At 56.1% G+C, this 26,058-nt stretch overlaps 1 protein-coding gene across 1 annotated transcript in view; it reads left to right on the top strand.

Moving 5' to 3' along the window:
* The first annotated feature begins 1,097 nt into the window (after window positions 1-1,097).
* LOC144738074 (uncharacterized) overlaps window positions 1,098-26,058 on the top strand; it is a 52,782-nt gene continuing 27,821 nt past the window's right edge. The window contains exons 1-4 of the mRNA XM_078620984.1: window positions 1,098-1,453; window positions 4,399-4,695; window positions 9,828-10,124; window positions 24,305-24,350. Coding sequence (XP_078477110.1) covers window positions 1,098-1,453; window positions 4,399-4,695; window positions 9,828-10,124; window positions 24,305-24,350 — 996 coding nt within the window. The remainder of the gene's footprint in view (window positions 1,454-4,398; window positions 4,696-9,827; window positions 10,125-24,304; window positions 24,351-26,058) is intronic.

Here is a 26,058-nt window from a genome sequence, read left to right as displayed (position 1 = left end):
CAGAGACACCCACAGAGACCCACAGAGACCCACAAAGACCCACAGAGACTCACAGAGACACCCACAGAGACTCACAAAGACACCCACAGAGACTCACAGAGACCCACAGATACCCACAGAGACCCACAGAGACACCCACAGATACCCACAGAGACCCACAAAGACACACACAGAGACCCACAGAGACACCCACAGAGAATCACAGAGACACCCACAGAGACACCTACAGAGACACCCACAGAGACACCCACAGAGACCCACAGACACCCACAGAGACCCACAGAGACACACACAGAGACACCCACAGAGACCCACAGAGACCCACAGAGACACGCACAGAGACCCACAAAAACACCCAAAGAGACCCACAGAGACACCCACAGAGACACCCACACAGACCCACAGAGACACCCACAGAGGCCCACAGAGACCCACAAAGACACCCACAGAGACCCACAGAGACACCCACAGAGACACCTACAGAGTCACCCACAGAGACACCCACAGAGATACACAGAGACGCACAGAAACACACACAGAGACCCACAGAGGCTCACAGAGACCCACAGAGACCCACAGAGACCCACATAGACCCACAGAGACCCACAAAGACCCACAGAGACTCACAGAGACACCCACAGAGACCCACAGAAACACCCACAGATACCCACAGAGACCCACAAAGACACCCACAGAGACCCACAGAGACATCCACAGAGACTCAAAGAGACACCCACAGAGACACCCACAGGGACACCCACAGAGACCCACAGAGACCCCCACAGAGGCCCAAAAAGACCCCCACAGAGACACCCACAGAGACACCCACAGAGACACCCACAGAGACCCACAGACACCCACAGACACCCACAGAGACACACACAGAGACACCCACAGAGACCCACAGAGACCCACAGAGACACCCACAGAGACCCACAGAGACACCCACCGAGACCCACAGAGACACCGACAGAGACATCCACGATTTGGCGTAGCCACAGGGAAAGCCTCCCCCCTCCTCCTCGGGGTTCCCCCAGGAACAGGGGGACCACGGCGATTCGGGAGCGTGGAATATTTGGACTTTTGCCAAAAAGGAGATGCTGCCGCTGCTCTGTCGGGATGTGGACCACACCTCCTGGATCTGTGTGGAATACAGCTGTGCGCAGAGCGGGATAGAAGTGCGGTCCTCTTGGCTGCGCCGACCGCCGGATCCCGTTCCGCCGCCCATTGCAAGAAGTCGGAGGCAGCCGCCTGACGACGACGGTGATGGTGGTGATGGCGGCAGCAGCGGTGGCGACGACGTCGAGGCGGAGGTGGCGGGTAGAACGGGCAGCCGGTTCAGGGCTGAGGTCATCGGAGATTGGAGCTCGGTGCCGAGGCAGCGGCTCCCCCCGCCGCCGCCGAAGCAACTGTCCAGCATGCAGAGCCAATCGGGCGAAGCGTCGCGGCTCAGGTGAGAGACGTCGGTGCCAGGTGGGTGAATGGGGCTGGGGGTGATGAGGGGCTGGGGGTGAACGGGAGAGGAAGACAAAAGCTGAAATGAAGAAACGTCGTTGGTACAGCAAAGTTCTAATTTTAGTTGGGTGGTTGTGGTGGAGGTGGTGGTGATGGTGGTGGTGAAGGTGGTGGTAGTGGTTGTCGTGGTGGTGGAAGTGGTGGTGGTGATGGTTGTGATGGTTGCGGTGGTGGGTAGGTGGTTGCTTTGATGTGGTTGATTGTGATGGGTGATGTTGATGTGGTTGATGGTGATGGGTGACAGTGATGCGGTTGATCATGTTGATCGTGTTTAAAGACACACAGAGACCCCCTAGAGATATCCCCAGAGACACACACAGAGACACACAGAGACACCCACAGAGACCCACAGAGACACACAATGACACCCACAGAGACACCCACAGAGACACCCACAGAGATACACAGAGACGCACAGAAACACACACAGAGACCCACAGAGACCCACAGAGACCCACAGAGACCTACAGAGACCTACAGAGACCTACAGAGACCCACAGAGACCCACAGAGACACACACAGAGACACATACAGAGACCCACAGATACCCACAGAGACCCACAGAGACACGCACAGAGACTCACAGAGACACCCACAGAGACACCCACAGGGACACCCACAGAGACCCACAGAGACACCCACAGAGACACCCACACAGACCCACAGAGACACACAAAGACCCACAGAGACTCACAGAGACACCCACAGAGACTCACAGAGACACCCACAGAGACTCACAGAGACCCACAGAGACCCACAGAGACCCACAGAGACACCCACAGATACCCACAGAGACCCACAAAGACACCCACAGAGACCCACAGAGACACCCACAGAGAACCACAGAGACACCCACAGAGACACCTACAGAGACACCCACAGAGAGACCCACAGACACCCACAGAGACCCACAGAGACACACACAGAGACACCCACAGAGACCCACAGAGACCCACAGAGACACGCACAGAGACCCACAAATACACCCAAAGAGACCCACAGAGACATCCACAGAGACACCCACACAGACCCACAGAGACACCCACAGAGGCCCACAGAGACACCCACAGAGACCAACAAAGACACCCACAGAGACCCACAGAGACACCCACAGAGACACCCACAGAGTCACCCACAGAGACACCCACAGAGATACACAGAGACGCACAGAAACACACACAGAGACACACAGAGACCCACATAGACTCACAGAGACCCACAGAGACCCACAGAGACCCACATACACCCACAGAGACCCACAAAGACCCACAGAGACTCACAGAGACACCCACAGAGACCCACAGAGACACCCACAGATACCCACAGAGACCCACAAAGACACCCACAGAGACCCACAGAGACACCCACAGAGAACCACAGAGACACCCACAGAGACACCTACAAAGACACCCACAGAGACACCCACAGAGACCCACAGACACCCACAGAGACCCACAGAGACACACACAGAGACACCCACAGAGACCCACAGAGACCCACAGAGACACGCACAGAGACCCACAAAAACACCCAAAGAGACCCACAGAGACATCCACAGAGACACCCACACAGACCCACAGAGACACCCACAGAGGCCCACAGAGACACCCACAGAGACCAACAAAGACACCCACAGAGACCCACAGAGACACCCACAGAGACACCTACAGAGTCACCCACAGAGACACCCACAGAGATACACAGAGACGCACAGAAACACACACAGAGACACACAGAGACCCACATACACCCACAGAGACCCACAGAGACCCACAGAGACCCACATACACCCACAGAGACCCACAAAGACCCACAGAGACTCACAGAGACACCCACAGAGACCCACAGAGACACCTACAGATACCCACAGAGACCCACAAAGACACCCACAGAGACTCACAGAGACACCCACAGAGACACCTACAGGGACACCCACAGAGACCCACAGAGACACACAGAGACACACACTGACACCCACAGGGACACCCACAGGGACACCCACAGAGATACACAGAGACGTACAGAAACACACACAGAGACACATACAGAGACCCACAGAGACCCACAGTGACACCCACCGAGACCCACAGAGACCCACAGAGACTCACAGAGACACCCACAGAGACTCACAGAGACACCCACAGAGACACCCACAGAGAAACACAGTGACACACACAGAGACACCGACAGAGACTCACAGAGACCCACAGAGACACCCACAGAGACCCACAGAGACAACCACAGAGACACCCACAGAGACCCACAGAGACTCACCGAAACCCACAGAGACCCACAGAGACCCCCACAGAGGCCCAAAAAGACCCCCACAGAGACACCCACAGAGACATCCACAGAGACACCCACAGAGACCCACAGACACCCACAGAGACACACACAGAGACACCCACAGAGACCCACAGAGACCCACAGAGACACCCACAGAGACCCACAAAAACACCCAAAGAGACCCACAGAGACACCCACAGAGACACCCACACAGACCCACAGAGACACCCACAGAGGCCCACAGAGACACCCACAGAGACCCACAAAGACACCCACAGAGACCCACAGAGACACCCACACAGACACCTACAGAGTCACCCACAGAGACACCCACAGAGACTCACACAGAGAAACCCAAAGAGACTCACCGAGACCCACAGAGACACCCACCGAGACCCACAGAGACACCGACAGAGACATCCACGATTTGGCGTAGCCACAGGGAAAGCCTCCCTCCTCCTCCTCGGGGTTCCCCCAGGAACAGGGGGACCACGGCGATTCGGGCGCGTGGAATATTCGGACTTTTGCCACAGAGGAGATGCTGCCGCTGCTCTGTCGGGATGTGGACCGCACCGCCTGGATCTGTGTGGAATACAGCTGGGCGCAGAGCGGGATAGAAGTGCGGCCCTCTTGGCTGCGCCGACCGCCGGATCCCGTTCCGCCGCCCATTGCAAGAAGTCGGAGGCAGCCGCCTGACGACGACGGTGATGGTGGTGATGGCGGCGGCAGCGATGGCGACGACGTCGAGGCGGAGGTGGCGGGTAGAACGGGCAGCCGGTTCAGGGCTGAGGTCATCGGAGATTGGAGCTCGGTGCCGAGGCAGCGGCTCACCCCGCCGCCGCCGAAGCAACTGTCCAGCATGCAGAGCCAATCGGGCGAAGCGTCGCGGCTCAGGTGAGAGACGTCGGTGCCAGGTGGGTGAATGGGGCTGTGGGCGATGAGGGGCTGGGGGTGAACGGGAGAGGAAGACAAAAGCTGAAATGAAGAAACGTCGTTGGTACAGCAAAGTTCTAATTTTAGTTCGGTGGTTATGGTGGAGGTGGTGGTGATGGAGGTGGTGAAAGTGGTGGTAGTGGTTGTCGTGGTGGTGGAAGTGGTGGTGGTGATGGTTGTGATGGTTGTGGTGGTGGGTAGGTGGTTGATTTGATGTGGTTTATTGTGATGGGTGATGTTGATGTGGTTGATGGTGATGAGTGACAGTGATGCGGTTGATCATGTTGATCGTGTTTAAAGACCCACAGAGACCCACTAGAGATATCCCCAGAGACACACACAGAGACACACAGAGACACCCACAGAGACCCACAGAGACACACAATGACACCCACAGAGACACCCACAGAGATACACAGAGACGCACAGAAACACACACAGAGACCCACAGATACCCACAGAGACACCCACAGAGACCCACAGAGACCCACAGAGACCCACAGAGACTCACAGAGACACCCACTTAGACTCACAGAGACACCCACAGAGACTCACAGAGACACACAGAGACCCACAGAGACCCACAGAGACCCACAGAGACCCACAGAGACCCACAGAGACCCACAAAGGCACCCACAGAGACCCACAGAGACACGCACAGAGACTCACAGAGACACCCACAGAGACACACACAGGGACACCCACAGAGACCCACAGAGACACCCACAGAGACACCCACACAGACCCACAGAGACACACAAAGACCCACAGAGACTCACAGAGCCACCCACAGAGACTCACAGAGACACCCACAGAGACTCACAGAGACCCACAGAGACCCACAGAGACCCACAGAGACACCCACAGAGACCCACAAAGACACCCACAGAGACCCACAGAGACACCCACAAAGAATCACAGAGACAGCCACAGAGACACCTACAGAGACACCCACAGAGACACCCACAGAGACCCACAGACACCCATAGAGACCCACAGAGACACACACAGAGACACCCACAGAGACCCACAGAGACACGCACAGAGACCCACAAAAACACCCAAAGAGACCCAAAGAGACTCCCACAGAGACACCCACACAGACCCACAGAGACACCCACAGAGGCCCACAGAGACACCTACAGAGACCCACGAAGACACCCACAGAGACCCACAGAGACACCCACAGAGACACCTACAGAGTCACCCACAGAGACACCCACAGAGATACACAGAGACGCACAGAAACACACACAGAGACCCACAGAGACCCACAGAGACCCACAGAGACCTACAGAGACCCACAGAGACCCACAGACACACACACAAAGACACATACAGAGACCCACAGATACCCACAGAGACACCCACAGAGACCCACAGAGACCCACAGAGACCCACAGAGACTCACAGAGACACCCACAGAGACTCACAGAGACACCCACAGAGACTCACAGAGACACACAGAGACCCACAGAGACCCACAGAGACACCCACAGAGACCCACAGAGACCCACAGAGACCCACAGAGACACCCACAGAGACCCAGAGAGACACGCACAGAGACTCACAGAGACACCCACAGAGACACCCACAGGGACACCCACAGAGACCCACAGAGACACCCACAGAGACACCCACACAGACCCACAGAGACCCACAGAGACCCACAGAGACCCACAGAGACTCACAGAGACACCCACAGAGACTCACAGAGACACCCACAGAGACTCACAGAGACACACAGAGACCCACAGAGACCCACAGAGACCCACAGAGACCCACAGAGACCCACAGAGACACCCACAGAGACCCAGAGAGACACGCACAGAGACTCACAGAGACACCCACAGAGACACCCACAGGGACACCCACAGAGACCCACAGAGACACCCACAGAGACACCCACACAGACCCACAGAGACACACAAAGACCCACAGAGACTCACAGAGACACCCACAGAGACTCACAGAGACACCCACAGAGACTCACAGAGACCCACAGAGACCCACAGAGACCCACAGAGACACCCACAGAGACCCACAATGACACCCACAGAGACCCACAGAGACACCCACAGAGAATCACAGAGACACCCACAGAGACACCTACAGAGACACCCACAGAGACACCCACAGAGACCCACAGACACCCACAGAGACCCACAGAGACACACACAGAGACACCCACAGAGACCAACAGAGACATGCACAGAGACCCACAAAAACACCCAAAGAGACCCACAGAGACACCCACAGAGACACCCACACAGACCCACAGAGACACCCACAGAGGCCCACAGAGACACCCACAGAGACCCACAAAGACACCCACAGAGACCCACAGAGACACCCACAGAGACACCTACAGAGTCACCCACAGAGACACCCACAGAGATACACAGGGACGCATAGAAACACACACAGAGACCCACAGAGACTCACAGAGACCCACAGAGACCCACAGAGACCCACATAGACCCACATAGACCCACAAAGACCCACAGAGACCCACAAAGACACCCACAGAGACCCACAGAGACACCCACAGAGACTCACAGAGACACCCACAGAGACACCCACAGGGACACCCACAGAGACCCACAGAGACACCCACAGAGACACCCACACAGACCCACAGAGACACACAGAGACACACACTGACACCCACAGGGACACCCACAGGGACACCCACAGAGATACACAGAGACGTACAGAAACACACACAGAGACACATACAGAGACCCACAGAGACCCACAGTGACACCCACCGAGACCCACAGAGACCCACAGACACTCACAGAGACACCCACAGAGACTCACAGAGACACCCACAGAGACACCCACAGAGACACACAGTGACACACACACAGACACCGACAGAGACTCACAGAGACCCACAGAGACACCCACAGAGACCCACAGAGACAACCACAGAGACCCCCACAAAGACCAAAAAAAACACCCACAGAGACACCCACAGAGACACCTACAGAGTCACCCACAGAGACACCCACAAAGATACACAGAGACGCACAGAAACACACACAGAGACCCACAGAGACCCACAGAGACCCACAGAGACCCACAGAGACCTACAGAGACCCACAGAGACCCACAGAGACACACACAGAGACACATACAGAGACCCACAGATACCCACAGAGACACCCACAGAGACCCACAGAGACCCACAGAGACCCACAGAGACTCACAGAGACACCCACAGAGACTCACAGAGACACCCACAGAGACTCACAGAGACACACAGAGACCCACAGAGACCCACAGAGACCCACAGAGACCCACAGAGACCCACAGAGACCCACAGAGACCCACAGAGACACCCACAGAGACCCACAGAGACACGCACAGAGACTCACAGACACACCCACAGAGACACCCACAGGGACACCCACAGAGACCCACAGAGACACCCACAGAGACACCCACACAGACCCACAGAGACACACAAAGACCCACAGAGACTCACAGAGACACCCACAGAGACTCACAGAGACACCCACAGAGACTCACAGAGACCCACAGAGACCCACAGAGACCCACAGAGACACCCACAGAGACCCACAATGAAACCCACAGAGACCCACAGAGACACCCACAGAGAATCACAGAGACACCTACAGAGACACCGACAGAGACACCCACAGAGACCCACAGACACCCACAGAGACCCACAGAGAAACACACAGAGACACCCACAGAGACCAACAGAGACATGCACAGAGACCCACAAAAACACCCAAAGAGACCCACAGAGACACCCACAGAGACACCCACACAGACCCACAGAGACACCCACAGAGGCCCACAGAGACACCCACAGAGACCCACAAAGACACCCACAGAGACCCACAGAGACACCCACAGAGACACCCACAGAGATACACAGAGACGCACAGAAACACACACAGAGACCCACAGAGACTCACAGAGACCCACAGAGACCCACAGAGACCCACATAGACCCACAGAGACCCACAAAGACCCACAGAGACTCACAGAGACACCCACAGGGACACCCACAGAGACCCACAGAGACACCCACAGAGACACCCACACAGACCCACAGAGACACACAGAGACACACTGACATCCACAGGGACACCCACAGGGACACCCACAGAGATACACAGAGACGTACAGAAACACACACAGAGACACATACAGAGACCCACAGAGACCCACAGTGACACCCACCGAGACCCACAGACACTCACAGAGACACCCACAGAGACTCACAGAGACACCCACAGAGACACCCACAGAGACACACAGTGACACACACAGAGACACCGACAGAGACTCACAGAGACCCACAGAGACACCCACAGAGACCCACAGAGACAACCACAGAGACCCCCACAAATACCAAAAAAACACCCACAGAGACACCCACAGAGACACCCACAGAGACCCATAGAGACCCACAGAGACTCACCGAAACCCACAGAGACCCACAGAGACCCCCACAGAGGCCCAAAAAGACCCCCAAAGAGACACCCACAGAGACACCTACAGAGACACCCACAGAGACACCCACAGAGACCCACAGACACCCACAGACACCCACAGAGACACACACAGAGACACCCACAGAGACCCACAGAGACCCACAGAGACACCCACAGAGACCCACAAAAACACCCAAAGAGACCCACAGAGACACCCACAGAGACACCCACACAGACCCACAGAGACACCCACAGAGGCCCACAGAGACACCCACAGAGACCCACAAAGACACCCACAGAGACCCACAGAGACACCCACACAGACACCTACAGATTCACCCACAGAGACACCCACAGTGACTCACACAGAGAAACCCAAAGAGACTCACCGAGACCCACAGAGACACCCACCGAGACCCACAGAGACACCGACAGAGACATCCACGATTTGGCGTAGCCACAGGGAAAGCCTCCCCCCTCCTCCTCGGGGTTCCCCCAGGAACAGGGGGACCACGGCGATTCGGGCGCGTGGAATATTCGGACTTTTGCCACAGAGGAGATGCTGCCGCTGCTCTGTCGGGATGTGGACCGCACCGCCTGGATCTGTGTGGAATACAGCTGGGCGCAGAGCGGGATAGAAGTGCGGTCCTCTTGGCTGCGCCGACCGCCGGATCCCGTTCCGCCGCCCATTGCAAGAAGTCGGAGGCAGCCGCCTGACGACGACGGTGATCGTGGTGATGGCGGCGGCAGCGGTGGCGACGACGTCGAGGCGGAGGTGGCGGGTAGAACGGGCAGCCGGTTCAGGGCTGAGGTCATCGGAGATTGGAGCTCGGTGCCGAGGCAGCGGCTCCCCCCGCCGCCGCCGAAGCAACTGTCCAGCATGCAGAGCCAATCGGGCGAAGCGTCGCGGCTCAGGTGAGAGACGTCGGTGCCAGGTGGGTGAATGGGGCTGGGGGTGATGAGGGGCTGGGGGTGAACGGGAGAGGAAGACAAAAGCTGAAATGAAGAAACGTCGTTGGTACAGCAAAGTTTTAATTTTAGTTAGGTAGTTGTGGTGAAGGTGGTGGTGATGGTGGTGGTGAAGGTGGTGGTAGTGGTTGTCGTGGTGGTGGAAGTGGTGGTGGTGATGGTTGTGATGGTTGCGGTGGTGGGTAGGTGGTTGCTTTGATGTGGTTGATTGTGATGGGTGATGTTGATGTGGTTGATGGTGATGGGTGACAGTGATGCGATTGATCATGTTGATCGTGTTTAAAGACCCACAGAGACCCCCTAGAGATATCCCCAGAGACACACACAGAGACACAAAGAGACACCCACAGAGACCCACAGAGACACACAATGACACCCACAGAGACACCCACAGAGACACCCACAGAGATACACAGAGACGCAGAGAAACACATACAGAGACCCACAGAGACCCACAGAGACCCACAGAGACCCACAGAGACCCACAGAGACCTACAGAGACCCACAGAGACCCACAGAGACACACACAGAGACACATACAGAGACCCACAGATACCCACAGAGACACCAACAGAAATCCACAGAGACCCACAGAGACCCACAGAGACTCACAGAGACACCCACAGAGACTCACAGAGACACCCACAGAGACTCACAGAGACCCACAGAGACCCACAGAGACCCACAGAGACCCACAGAGACCCACAGAGACCCACAAAGACACCCACAGCGACCCACAGAGACACGCACAGAGACTCACAGAGACACCCACAGGGACACCCACAGAGACCCACAGAGACACCCACAGAAACACCCACACAGACCCACAGAGACACACAGAGACACACACTGACACCCACAGGGACACCAACAGGGACACCCACAGAGATACACAGAGACGTACAGAAACACACACAGAGACTCACAGAGACCCACAGAGACCCACAGAGACACCCACAGACACCCACAGAGACCCACAGAGAATCAAAGAGACACACACAGAGACACCCACACAGACCCACAGAGACCCACAGAGACACCCACAGAGACTCACAGAGACACCCACAGAGACACCCACAGAGAGCCACAGAGACACACACAGAGACACCCACAGAGACTCACAGAGACACACAGAGACCCACAGAGACACCCACAGAAACTCACAGAGACACCCACAGAGACCCACAGAGACACCCACAGAGACCCACAGAGACACCCACAGAAACCCACAGAGACCCACAGAGACCCACAGAGACACCCACAGAGACACCCACACAGACCCATAGAGACACCCACAGAGACACCCAAAGAGACTCACCGAGACCCACAGAGACACTCACCGAGACCCACAGAGACACCCACAGAGACCCACAGAGACACCCAAAGAGACACCCACACAGACCCACAGAGGCACCCACAGAGACACCCAAAGAGACTCGCCGAGACCCACAGAGACACCCACCGAGACCCACAGAGACACCGACAGAGACATCCACGATTTGGCGTAGCCACAGGGAAAGCCTCCCCCTCCTCCTCGGGGTTCCTCCAGGAACAGGGGGACCACGGCGGTTCGGGCGCGTGGAATATTCGGACTTTTGCCATAGAGTAGATGCTGCCGCTGCTCTGTCGGGATGTGGACCACACCGCCTGGATCTGTGCGAAATACAGCTGGGCGCAGAGCGGGATAGAAGTGTGGTCCTCTTGGCTGCGCACACCGCCGGATCCCGTTCCGCCGCCCATTGCGAAAAGTCGGAGGCAGCCGCCTGACGACGACAGTGATGAAGACGGTGATGGTGGTGATGGCGGTAGCAGTGGCGGCGATGACGTCGAGGCGGAGGTGGCGGTTAGAACGGGCAGCCGGTTCAGGGCTGAGGTCAGCAGAGATTCGAGCTCGTTGCTGGGTCAGCGGCACCTCCCGCCGCCTCCGATGCAACTGCCCAGCCTGCAGAGCCAAACGCGCGAAGTCACGCGGCTCAGGTGAGAGACGTCGGTGGATGAATCGGGGCTGGGGCGGTGTCGGCGGGGGCGGAAGGGGCGGGGGAGCGGGGCTGGTGGTGAACGGGAGATGAAGACGAAAGATGAAATGAAGAAACGTCGTTGGTGCAGCGAGGCTCCACTTTTAGTTGGGTCGTTGTGGTGGTGTTTGGGTGGGTGGTGGTGGTGGTTGGGTAGGTGGTTGTGGTCAGTAATGGCGGTGGTTGGGTAGTTGTAGTCAGTTGTGGTGGTAAAGGTGGTGGTGGTGACTGGATGGTTGTGGTGATGGTGGCTGGGTAGTTGTGTTGATGTTGGACAGTGATTCGGTTGATGATGTTGATGATGTTGAAAGACTCACAGAAACCCACAGAGACACCCACAGAGAGCAACAGAGACACCCACAGAGACCAAAAAAGACACCCACAGAGACCGACAGAGACCCACAGAGACACCCACAGGGACACCCACAGAGATCCACAGAGACACACACAGAGACACACAGAGACACACCCAGAGACACCCACAGATACCCACAGAGACTAACATAGACCCACAGAGACACCCACAGAGACGCACAGAGACACACAGAGACACCCACAGAGACTCACATAGAGCCACAGAGACACCCACAGAGACACAGAAACACACACAGACACACCCACAGATACCCACAGAGACTAACAGAGACCCACAGAGACACCCACAGAGACGCACAGAGACCCACAGACACACCCACAGAGACCCACAGAGACACACACAGAGACACCCACAGAGACCCACAGAGACACACACAAAGACACCCACAGAGACTCACCGAGACAACACAGAGACCCACAGAGACACCCACAGAGACCCACAGAGACCCACAGAGACACACAGAAACCGACAGACACACCCACAGAGACGCACAGAGACACCTACAGAGACACCTCCAGAGACCCACAGAGACCCACAGGGCCACATCTAGAGACACCCACAGAGACCCACAGAGACGCACAGAGACACACACAGAGACACCCACAGAGACACCCAGAGACCCACAGAGACACCCACAGAGACTCACAGAGACAGACACAGAGACCCACAGAGACACCCACAGACACCCACAGAGACCCACAGAGACACACAGAGACACACAGAAACCGACAGACAAACCCACAGAGACGCACAGAGACACCTACAGAGACACCTACAGAGACCCACAGAGACCCAAAGAGTCACATCTAGAGACACCCACAGAGACCCACAGAGACCCACAGAGACCCACAGAGACCCACAGAGACCCACAGAGACGCACAGAGGCACACACAGACACCCACAGAGACACCCAGAGACCCACAGAGACACCAACAGAGACTCACAGATACAGACACAGAGACCCACAGAGACACCCACAGAGACTCACAGAGACTCACAGAGACAACCACAGAGACACCGACAGAGACACACACAGAAACCCACAGAGACACCCGAAGGTTACTTCAACATACACACATGCATAGGTGCTGCTGCTCTCTAATAGTCTGTTAATGCTATAAGACGGATCTTATCTTGCAACGAGACTAGGGGTGTTATAAACCCCTACACCTACCACGATTTATGGATGGCCCAGTGTGGTAAGAGCGAGAGGACTCTCTGATGCTCTCTGGCCTAACCACGACTTGGCGTAGCCACAGGGAAATCCTCCACCTTTTCCTCGGGGTTCCCCCAAGAACAGGGGGACCACCACGGTTCGGCCGCGTGGAATATTCGGACACTCGCCGCAGAGGAGAGGCTGCCGCTGCTATGTCGGGAGGTGGACCAGTACCGCCTGAATCTGTGTGGAATATAGGAGGGCGGAGGCACAGTGCCAGAGAGGAATGTGGTCCTCTTCGCAGTGCCCACCGCCGAATCCCGTTCCACCACCTATCGCGAGACGTCGTAGGCAGCCACCTGACGACGACGATGGTGATGACGGCGGTGATGGCGGTGATGTCGTCGACAACGACGACGTCGAGGCGGAGGTGGCGGGGGGGACGGCCAGCCGGTTTAGGGCTGAGGTCAGCAGAGATTGGAGCTCGTTGCTGAGTCAGTGGCACCTCCCGCCGCCGCCGATGCAACTGCTCAGCCTGCAGAGCCAAACACGCGAAGTGACACGGCTCAGGTGAGAGACGTCGGTGCCAGGTGGGTGAATGGGGGCTGGGGGGGTGCTGGGGGGGCTGAGGGGGCGGGTTGGGGGGGGGGCTGGGGGTGAACGTGAGATGAAGACGAAAGATGAAATGAAGTAACGTCGTTGGTGCAGCGAGGCTCCACTTTTAGTTGGGTGGTTGTGGTGGTGGTTGGGTGGATGGTGGTGGTGGTGTTGGTTGGGTAGGTGGTTGTGGTCAGTAATGGCAGTGGTTGGGTAGTTGTAGTCAGTTGTGGTGCTGAAGGTGGTGGTGGTGGCTGGATGGTTGTGGTGATGGTGGGGGTGATTGTGATGGTTGTGGTGATGGTGGCTGGGTGGTTGTGTTGATGTTGGACAGTGATGTGGTTGATGATGTTGATGGTGTTGAAAGACTCACAGAAACCCACAGAGACACCCACAGAGAACAACAGAGACACCCACCGAGATCCAAAAAGACACCCACAGAGACACTTACAGATGTAATAAAGGACTCTTTCTCAGTGTCGATCTCCGTTGTCCTTTATTTGGGTTCGTATAATCTCGCTCACACGGCGTCCTCGCTCAGGCCCGCGTCTCCTCCGACGATCACTCCACAGCCACCCTGCTGCTCCGTTCTGCAGCCTCACTGCTGCTCCGCCCTGCAGCCACACTGCTGCTCCGCTCTGCAGCCACCCTGCTGCTCCTCTCTGCAGCTAGCCTTCCACAGCTCGCTAGCCCTCTGCGCCCTGACACTGATGGCTGACGATGCCAACATCTCCCAACACGTGGCGATCGCGCCACTCTCCCCATACTGCCCAGCGTGGCCTCCTCCCGTTTCACTCCGTCTCAACTTCCCGATCCCCTTCCGGTTCTCTCTCTAAATCCTCTCCCCCACGTGACCCTAACGCCTCCCTCTCCTCACGTGACCCAGACTCCGCCCCCCTCAATCCTTGCTCGCATTACACGACCCCCCCCCTGATGAAAAACCCAGCCGTCCCCGGCTGCAACAGAATAAAATAATGCGAGCAACTTTTTAACCATCGGGCATCACTGGGCAACGGAGATTATAACAAGACGATAACAAGAACAACAAGAACAACAATCAACGAAAGGAAAAGGATTTGGAATGCGTGCGGGTCGCCGACCCGTCCCGAACGGGCGGCGGCCCCCCCACAGACCGAGAACGCGACAGGGTTTAAAGAGCGACAGGATTAGAACCGCCCGCCGCTGTTAGAGGCCTGTCAACGCCAAGGTCCCGTTCCCCAGAGAGACCCGAGTCCGGGGTCTCCCGCAACCGTGTCTGTGGTGGGGTTGGAGGGGCAGCGGGGTCAAGTGTCCCCATCGCCATGGTAGGCCCACCCAGAGCAGGATTCGCTGCATCTGCCTGTGTCACGGCCGGTTCGTCTGTAGAAGGCACGACAGGCGCGCTTGCAGGGTCAACAGGCAAAGGCAGAGGTGCGACGGGTGCAACAGACACCAGCAAGGCAACATCAGGAGATGACGCATCCATCAGCGGGGCCACGTAGGGCTTCAACCGAGACGTATGGACGTACCAGCGCCGCGATCCGAACCGAACACGTGCGGACTGCGGGTTAGGGACCTCAATAAGCTTAACCGGCCCTTGCCATGGTTTGTGAAGCTTAGGGGAGGTCCCCGCCCGCACCTGCGGGCAGTGCAGCCATGTCATGTCCCCCACTCGCCAGGGGCATTTACCATTCGAGCGCCGGGCGCAACGTTCGTTTCGCGCCTGGGTCTTGGCAGTAGCCAATCGGGCCCCCTCCCGTGCCTCGGTGACGCGTCGAACAGTGTCTTGAATGTACTCGGGGAGAGGCTTAACAGGACCCTTCACCCCGTACCCAGCTGTACGTCCACCGGCGGCACATTCTCGCGGCCGTACATTAGAAAAAATGGAGAATACCCTGTGGACGCATGAGGCGTCATCCGATACGCGGAGAGTACCCCAGGTATATGCAAATCCCACTCGGCTTGTTTCTCGTTAACCGTGTGACATAGCATGGCCGACAGCATCCGAATAAGCCGTTCCACCATGCCATCCGTCTGCGGGTGGTAGGGAAACGTACGAACCTTCTTGGTTCCCAGAGCAGCGCACATTTCCGCCAACAATTTAGAAGAAAAATTTCGCCCCTGATCCGTGAGTAGCCTTTCCGGCGCCCCTTTGTCCAGTACATATCCAAACAGGAAGGCGTCCGTGATAGACGCCGCCGACTGCGCGGGTAAGGGCCAAGCCATCGGCCAGCGGGAAAGGTATTCCACCCCGACCAGCAAAAATGTATTGCCCCTAGCGGATGGCGGGAAGGGTCCCAAAATATCCAACGCCACCAACTGGTTAATCCGAGACACCTGTATAGACTGCACCGGCGGCACATATGGGTTTTTAGGCGGCTTCTGCCGGGCACACTCGGGACACGCCCGAATGTGTCCGACGACATCCGTCGTCATGCCGTGCCAGAAGTAGTCTCGCTGCAACATTAACAAAGTTTTCTGCACCCCGAGATGTAATAAAGTGTCGCAGTGCAGAGTCCGAATCAATTTGTACCGTAACAACGACGGTACCACCAGACGCCAGCGGTCGTGCAACCCCTCCCTCCACATGAGCAACCCATCCCGGAGAGCGGCCCCCAGCGTCCCACCGGACAGCAGTCCCCCCGCTCCCTTCGCAGCCCGACTCCGTAAAGCCCCCAACGAGTCATCAAGCAATTGCTCGCGAATCCATACCGAGCGCGGCAGGTTCAGAACCCCATCGGCCGGTCCTGGGCACACCGGAGCCTCAGGCACCTCGACAGCTGACACAACAGGCCGAGGGGGTAGCTGAACCGGCGTACACCTATTCGTACCCGACGCGCAAGCGCAAGGGGACCCCTGCGGTAATCTGGAGAGCGCTTTCGCGTGACGCGACCCCTTGAATTTCGAAGGAAAATTCCTGCAGGGTTTCCAACCATCGTGCCAGTTGGCCAGATGGGGTTGGTCAACTCTCAGGGCATATTGCCGAGCCGCATGGTCCGTGCACACAATAAACGAACGGCTGTATAAATACGGCCGATATTGGCGGAGAAAATAGACAATAGCCAATGGTTCGCGGCGAGTAACGCAGTAGTGGGTTTCTGCCGGGGACAGCACGCGGCTACCGTAGGCTACCACGCGTTCCACGCCGCCCTTGGACTGTGACAGAACGGCCCCGATCCCGGTGTCACTAGCGTCCGTACCCAGAATAAAAGGGTGATCAAAATCCGGATAGTCCAATGTTGGCGCCGTCGCCAAACGATCGCGTAGGTCCTCAAACGCCGTTTCCTCCGGCGGTCCCCAACTGAACCTCCGACCCTTCCCCGTAAGGAGGTGCAAGGGCCTAGCGATCATAGCAAAGTTCGGAACGAACCTGCGATAATATGACGCGATCCCAAGGAAGCGACGTACGTCCCCAACCGAGGCCGGGGTTGGCCAGTTGCGAACACACGCCGTCTTCTCTGGGTCCGTGGCCACCCCGTCCGCACTGACTATGTGTCCCAAATAACGCACAAATCGTTGCAGTAGGTGACACTTTTTGGGTTTAAATTTCAGATTGGCAGAGCACATCCTAGTAAACACGTCTCCAATCTCTGTAAATGTTCGTCAAATGTGCGGCTAAAGACGATGACATCGTCTAAATATATCAAACATGTCTCCCACTGCAGACCCATTGACACCAGCTCCATCAATCGCTGAAAAGTGGCGGGGGCAGCATTCAAGCCCATCGGAAGACAATTAAACTGAAATAAGCCCTGCGGCGTACGGAAAGTCGTCTTTTCCCTCGAGGACTCATCCAGGGGAAGCTGCCAGAATCCCGAGGAGAGATCAAGCGTTGAAAAAAACTTCGCCCCGGACAAGGCATTGAAGGAATCATCCATACGCGGCAGGGGGTACGCGTCTGCCACGGACACTTTGTTTAATTTGCGAAAATCGACCCAAAATCGCAGTTTCCCATTCTTTTTCTTCACAAGGACTACCGGCGCGCCCCATGGACTATTAGACGGGGATATTATGTCAGCAGCCAGCATGTCCTCCACTACGCCGCGAACATGATCCCGCTCCGTCGGGCTCAACCGATGCAAGTTCAACCGAATTGGAGCGGCGTCCCCCATATCAATGTGGTGAGAAAGCAAGGAGGTGCGTCCCAAGTCAAAATCATCCGAGCTGAACACGTCGGAATAACTTAGCAACAGCGCGCGAAGCGCGGACCGTTGTTCCCCGGTCAGGGATGAGTTCACCCCACACAACTCGGCAACCCATCGATCATCCTGCCCCGTGGGGCCCGAAACCCCCCCTACCATGTCCCGGCGGCCCCGGTCATCATGGGCCGTGAACGCAGTCGTGGCATGAGCGAAAACCGTTCTGGCCGGTACGCTAACATTCTCCGCACTCCTATTCAGCACTTGTAAAAACGGAGGCTGGCCTGGCCGGACAATCGTTTGTGCCCCAACTAGCGCCGAGCCGCCCGTTATAGCCGTGGACGGCGATAACAAAACCCCCGCCGCTCCCTCAACGCCAGGCACTGGTTTCCGATATCTCAACGGGATAAGCATCTGCGAACCAGGTGGAATGTCAACAGATACCTCGGACAGCGCCTGCACCTGGCAAACAGGGGCAGACTGGCCCCAGGGCGACGGCAAGAACGAAATTTTCCGACCCCCCGGTAATTCAATGCAATTTTGATTAACCCTTATTTGAATGGGCATTTTTGCCAGAAAATCGGTCCCCAACAAACAGGGCACCGCGAGGGACCTGGAGATCAAAAGGGTCCCTGAAGCCGACACCCCCCCAATCGATATGTTGGCGTCCACCTGACCCACAATGCCCATACTTCCCCCGTTCACCGCTATGCAAGGGTCATAAACCGGTCACACTCTCCCCGGCGGAATGCCCAAGAGATGGAAAATGACGTCCGAGATAATGGTCGCGGACGCACCGGAGTCCACCAAAATACGCACCTCGACACCCTGAATAGAACCCGGCACAGTGGACGACCCAGTAGTGGCCGCAACCACCCTCCATGCCAATCTCTGCCACTGCGTCAGCGAGCGACACGGGTCAATCGGCGGCCCCCCGTTGTTAACGACACACGGACCGCGCGGCGATGGTGATGCATGAGGTGATAGGCCTTGCCGGGTGTCTGATGCACACCGACTTGCCTGTCCTGGATGGTCCTTTCACGTCACGTCCGTGGTCGACGCCTCCTGCTGGGGCGGCCCCGGGATGCGAGCCCAACAATCCCTGGTGAAGTGGCCCTTACGGCCGCAGCAGAAACACTCCACGTCGTTTCGGCGCGCGGCACCCCCTCTGTCCCGACACTCCCGCGTCGGCGGCACGGACCCCAGCCCCGCTCCCCCACGAGCAGGCCACTGGGCGGAGGCGGCCATCAACTCCTGCGGACCCTTGTCGTCAGGAACGTAGACCGCCTTCTTAGGATCCCACCCCGTAGCACCGCCTTCGACGATGGGGCCCCCCGTCCAAGCTGACACCTGTTTCCAGCTTCGGAGGTTAAATTGAGCATCCAAGTACTTAGCTGCAGCACGGAATGTCAACCTATCATGGCTGCAAACTGGCATGGGGATCCCCAAGTCTCTAGATAATTCCAGCATCTTGCCCAACACGAGGGGTTCCAACAAATCCGGCTCCGTCTCGGGATATGCGGCCATCGCCAGTTCCAGAACGGCGCCTCGGAATGCCACCGGCGATTCTTCGGGCGCCCGTTGCCGCTGTACGAATCTACGATGGGCATCGTCCGGAGGCTCATACGCATCCGCCATTTCCTCAAAGACACCCTGTAGCGTCCTCTTCTTTTCGGCCTTGATGGAGCGGAAGAACCTGACGGACTCGTCGTCGAGAAGTGTTGGTAGGACTTCCAGGGCCTCCGCGTCCGCTCTGCAGCCACCCTGCTGCTCAGCTCTGCAGCTAGCCTTCCACAGCTCGCTAGCCCTCTGCGCCCTGACACCGATGGCTGACGGTGCCAACGTCTCCCAACACGTGGCGATCGTGCCACTCTCCCCGTACTGCCCAGCGTGGCCTCCTCCCGTTTCACTCCATCTCAACTTCCCGATCCCCTTCCGGTTCTCTCTCTAAATCCTCTCCCCCACGTGACCCTAACTCCTCCCTCTCCTCACGTGACCCAGACTCCGCCCCCCTCAATCCTTGCTCGCATTACACAGAGACACCCACAGGGACACCCACAGGGACACCCACAGGGACACCCGCAGAGACCCACAGAGACACCCACAGGGACACCCACAGGGACAACCACAGAGAACCACAGAGACCGCCACAGAGACCCCCACCGAGACCAAAAAAGACACCCACAGAGACCCACAGACACACCCATCAGGGACACCCACAGGGACACCCACAGAGATCCACAGAGACCCCCACAGAGACCAAGAAAAAGACACCCACAGAGACCCACAGAAATACCCACAGAGACCCACAGAGACCCACAGAGACACCCACAGAGACTGACCGAGACCCACAAAGACCCACAGAGACACCCACAGAGACCCACAGAGACACACAGAGACCCACAGAGACACCCACAGAGACCCACAGAGACACACCCAGAGACACCCACAGAGACCCACAGAGACACCCACAGAGACGCACAGAGACCCACAGACACACCCACAGAGACCCACAGAGACACACACAGAGACAACCACAGAGACTCACAGAGACACACAGAGACCGACAGATATACCCACAAAGACCGACAGAGACACCTACAGAGACCCACAGAGACACACAGAGACCGACATATATACCCTCAGAGACCCACAGAGACACCCACAGAGACCCAGAGAGACCCACAGAGCCACATCTAGAGACACCCACAGAGAACCACAGAGACACACCCAGAGACACCCACAGAGACCCACAGAGACACCCACAGAGACGCACAGAGACCCACAGACACACCCACAGAGACACACAGAGACACACAGAGACCGACAGATATACCCACAAAGACCGACAGAGACACCTACAGAGACCCACAGAGACACACAGAGACCGACATATATACCCTCAGAGACCCACAGAGACACCCACAGAGACCCACAGAGACACCCACAGAGACTCACAGAGACAGACACAGAAACCCACAGAGACACCCACAGAGACCCACAGAGACTCACAGAGACACACACAGAGACCCACAGAGACACCCACAGAGACCCACAGAGACCCAGAGAGACTCACAGAGACACCCACAGAGACACCGACAGAGACACATAGAGACACCCCAAGGTTACTTCAACATACACACATGCATAGGTGCTGCTGCTCGCTAATAGTCTGTTATTGCTTTACGACAGATCTTATCTTGCAACGAGACTAGGGGTGTTAGTAACCCCTACACCTACCACGATTTATGGATGGCCCAGCGTGGTAAGAGTGAGAGGACTCTCTGATGACGACTTGGCGTAGCCACAGGGAAAGCCTCCCCATCCTCCTCAGGGTTCCTCCAAGAACAGGGGGACCACCACGGTTCGGCCGCGTGGAATATTCGGACACTCGCCGCAGAGGAGATGCTGGCGCTGCTATGTCGGGAGGTGGACCAGTACCGCCTGAATCTGTGTGGAATACAGGAAGGCGGAGGCACAGTGCCAGACAGGAGTGTGGTCCTCTTTCGCAGCGCCCACCGCCGTATCCCGTTCCACCACCTATCGCGAGAAGTCGGAGGCAGCCACCCGACGACGATTGTGATGATGGTGGTGATGGCGGTGATGTCGTCGACAACGACGACGTCGAGGCGGTGGTGGCGGGGGGGACGGGCAGCCGGTTCATTGCTGAGGATAGCAGAGATTGGAGCTCGTTTCTGGGTCAGCGGCACCCCCCGCCACCGCCGATGCAACTGCCCAGCCTGCAGAGCCAAACACGTGAAGTGACGCGGCTCAGGTGAGAGACGTCGGTGCCAGTTGGATGAATGGGGCTGGGGGTGCTGAGGGGCTGGGGGTGAATGGGAGAGGAAGACAAAAGCTAAAAAAACGTCGTTGGTACAGCGAGGCTCCCCTTTTAGTTGAGTGGTGGTCGTGGTGATAGTGGATCGGTGGTTGTGGTAGTTGTGATGGTTGTGGTGGTTGTGCTTGGGTAGTTGTGGTGGTGGTGGTTGGGTGTTTGGTGGTCGTTGGGTGGGTGGTTGTGGTCGGTTGTGGTGGTGGTTGTGGTGGTGGTGGTGATGATGGTTGTTTTGGTTATGCCTGGGTGGTTGTGGTGGTGGTGGACCTGGTCAAGGCCTGTGATACCATCAGTAGGCCTGGGCTCTGGGTAGTTATTTGTGCTTTCGGAGTCCCTGACCCTCTGCTAAGTCGGAGCCATTCCCTGTACACCTTGGGGTGCGACAGGGATGTCCTCTGGCTCCCACATTATTTAATATCTATTTCGTCCACATAGTTCGTGAAGCCTTCAATAGGTGTACCGGAGAAATGTCCAGGTGGTACAGATACAATGGGAGGCTGTTAGATGCCGGGATGCGGTTAAGGAATGACTCCCTATTGCTCAACCATGTTATGTATGCCGATGATCTGGTAATTGCTGCTCACTCAGAGGAGGAGTTGGAGGGGCTGCTGATGAACCTGGAGATTTGCCACTAAGAGATGGGGCCTTACCATTAGCCCCACGAAAACTCAGCACCTGCTTGGGTATTTTGTACCATCGGATACTCCACCCCCACAACTCCCAATTGGTGCTAGTCAGTTGTGGAGAGAGTGGAGAGTTTCCCATACCTGGGCAGTGTGCTCATGACCAGCTCCAGTTTAGCAGCAGAGGTCTCACTCTGAATCAGTCGAGCGGCATTATTTTTTCATTGGTTGCGTAAAGCTGTGTGGAAGCTACCTGGTCTGTCGCTCCTCACGAAGCTTCAGGTTTTCTTGGCCATAGTCATTCCCTTCCTTCTCAATGCTTGCGAAACGTGGACCCCCCAATTGAAACATCTTTGCCAGTTAGAAACATTTTGTCTGGCCTGCCTACGATCCATCCTGGGTTTAACCAAGCTGGATTGTGTGAGAGTCTCACAAATCCTTGAAAGATCTGGACAAAGTCCCATCGGTGAGCTCCTCCGGCAGGCAAGGCTGCGTTGGATGGATCATGTTGCCCGCATGCCCAGGTTCCGCATTCCTAAACAACTTTTGTTTGGCCGGATTGAGGGGGCTAAACGGGCGCGGCACGGGCTATAGAAGAGATGGAGTGATGTGGTATAGGAGGATCTGGAGCTGAGTGGACTTGCCTATTACTGGTACCAGCGGTGTCAAGATCGGCCTCTGTGGAGGAGGCTCGTGAAGGGCGCTACTGGGCAGTTGGATGCAGTCGCTCTCCAACAATAATGGAGAGCGAACGAGCGACGCTCACAACAATGAGTGGAGCACCGGGTGGCTAAAGCACAGCAACATGGCACAGCAGGTGGCACAGGTGGTGCATCAGCCAGTCATCTGAGTCAGTCGACCAGTGGCACCTGGGTCTCCCCCTGACCTCCTGCAGCGGGCGTGAGACACTTCACGTGGCCTCAACGTGCACATGGCCTGGCACAAGCATCGTGGTGACGTCACCGCCACTTAGTGGCGAATGGCACGTGTTGTTGTGTGTGTGTACTTTCATGTGGCCTCAAAGTGCACCTGGACTGGCACAGGCCCCGTGATGACGTCACCATCATGTAGCGGCGAATGGCGCGGGTGTTAGTATTGGTGCGTGCAGGCGCGTGAGCAGGGTTCAACTCTACTCTGCTCTGAGCTACGTACCCAGTGGAGAAATTGGTGACCTGATTGCAGCCGAATGAGGAGCGGTGGTGTAGTGGCGGTTAGCGCTACGAACTCCGGCCGATTCCGGCCCACAGTCCTGGTCCTCTTCTAGGTCGACTCGGCCTCAAATGGAGTACCTGGTGTAGTGGTGGAGGTGTCGTAAACATCGCCACTGGGGAGGCAAAGGTCGTGGCACCGGCCACCCACCAGTCTATTAGGGCCTCACTGTGGTTGATCTTTGTCCTTGTTTGCAGGGTTCAACTCAGCTCTGACGAGAAGCAGATGCCACCGGAGATGCTGGTGAGCCTCTCATACCCAGGGCTGTTCCACACAGACCCCCTGGACACACGGACAATCGCCCTGCTCAGAGAACTCGTAGCAATGTGGACCCATCCATATTCTAACGGGAGAACGTGAAGTCCTTGCTGGACGTTGCGTGTGTACGTTGCACGTGTCTGTCACGTGTATGTTGAACTGAGAGATAAAGTGACGGGAGATACATTGATGAGAGATAAATTGATGAGAGATAAAGTGATGAGAGATAAAGTGATCAGAGATAAAGTGATGAGAGATAAAGTGATCAAAGATAGTTTATAGTAGTGTAGTGTACAGTAGTGTATAGTAGTGTAGTGTATAGTGGTGTAATGTGTAGTAGTGTAGTGTAGTTTATAGTAGTGTAGTGTGTAGTAATTCTAGATTTGAAGCTTTCGTGACTGCAAGGATTCATATTCTTAGGTTTTTTTCGGTAAAGTCACGTAGGTAAAACATCAAAATTAATAAAAATAAAATAAAGATCACGACGTTTCGGAGGCAACACAAGTCTCCGTCATCAGGTGGGACCGTCACAGCCAGATTAGCTGCATCAAGTGAGGCAATGATTCAAGATGTAATCCCTTAAAAGCGAGTTGAGGGGGGAGGAGAGGGGGGGGGGGAGATCATCAGAATGTGGTAGCCAATGAATGGAACGTATCGGGAGGGAGGGGGGGGCGGGGCCAAAAGGGTGGGCGTCGGCGTAGAAGCGATTGTGCGCAAGCGACAAACTGCTGCACACGTCAACGTCTTGGGTAAAGAGGGGGGGAGGGGGAGGGGGAGGCCTGATACACATGATGGAAAAGAACGAAAATGCCCATGTTTATACCAATGCTGGCTGAACAATGAAGAGATTACTGTTAAAACTGGGGATGTTAACACTCGGTAAAGTAAAGTAAAATAGTGCCTGTCAGATAAGATTGTCCTAAAAAAAGTGTAATTAAGTCTTTTTTGCGTGGTTAATAACATCTTTCCAATGATTACTACATTACACTTTTTTTTAGGACAATCTTATCTGACAGGCACTATTTTACTTTACTTTACCGAGTGTTAACATCCCCAGTTTTAACAGTAATCTCTTCATTGTTCAGCCAGCATTGGTATAAACATGGGCATTTTCGTTCTTTTCCATCATGTGTATCAGGCCTCCCCCTCCCCCCCTCCCCCCTCTTTACCCAAGACGTTGACGTGTGCAGCAGTTTGTCGCTTGCGCACAATCGCTTCCACGCCGACGCCCACCCTTTTGGCCCCGCCCCCCCCCCCTCCCTCCCGATACGTTCCATTCATTGGCTACCACATTCTGATGATCTCCCCCCCCCTCTCCTCCCCCCTCAACTCGCTTTTAAGGGATTACATCTTGAATCAGTGCCTCACTTGATGCAGCTAATCTGGCTGTGACGGTCCCACCTGATGACGGAGACTTGTGTTGCCTCCGAAACGTCGTGATCTTTATTTTATTTTATTTTTATTAATTTTGATGTTTTACCTACGTGACTTTACCGAAAAAACCTAAGAATAGTGTGTAGTAGTGTAGTGTGTAGTAGTGTAGTGTGTAGTAGTGTAGTGTATAGTAGTGTAGTGCATAGTATTGTAGTGTATAGTGTATAGTAGTGTAGTGTATAGTATTGTAGTGTATAGTATTGTAGTGTATAGTAGTGTGTAGTAGTGTAGAGTAGTGTAGTGTATAGTAGTGTATAGT

The sequence above is a fragment of the Lampetra planeri genome, chromosome 77, assembly GCF_965212315.1.
Source record: "Lampetra planeri chromosome 77, kcLamPlan1.2.h2, whole genome shotgun sequence".
Classification (NCBI taxonomy): Eukaryota; Metazoa; Chordata; class Hyperoartia; order Petromyzontiformes; family Petromyzontidae; genus Lampetra; species Lampetra planeri.
Note: the sequence above shows the minus strand (reverse complement) of the source record. Positions and strands in the feature narration are given on the sequence as shown.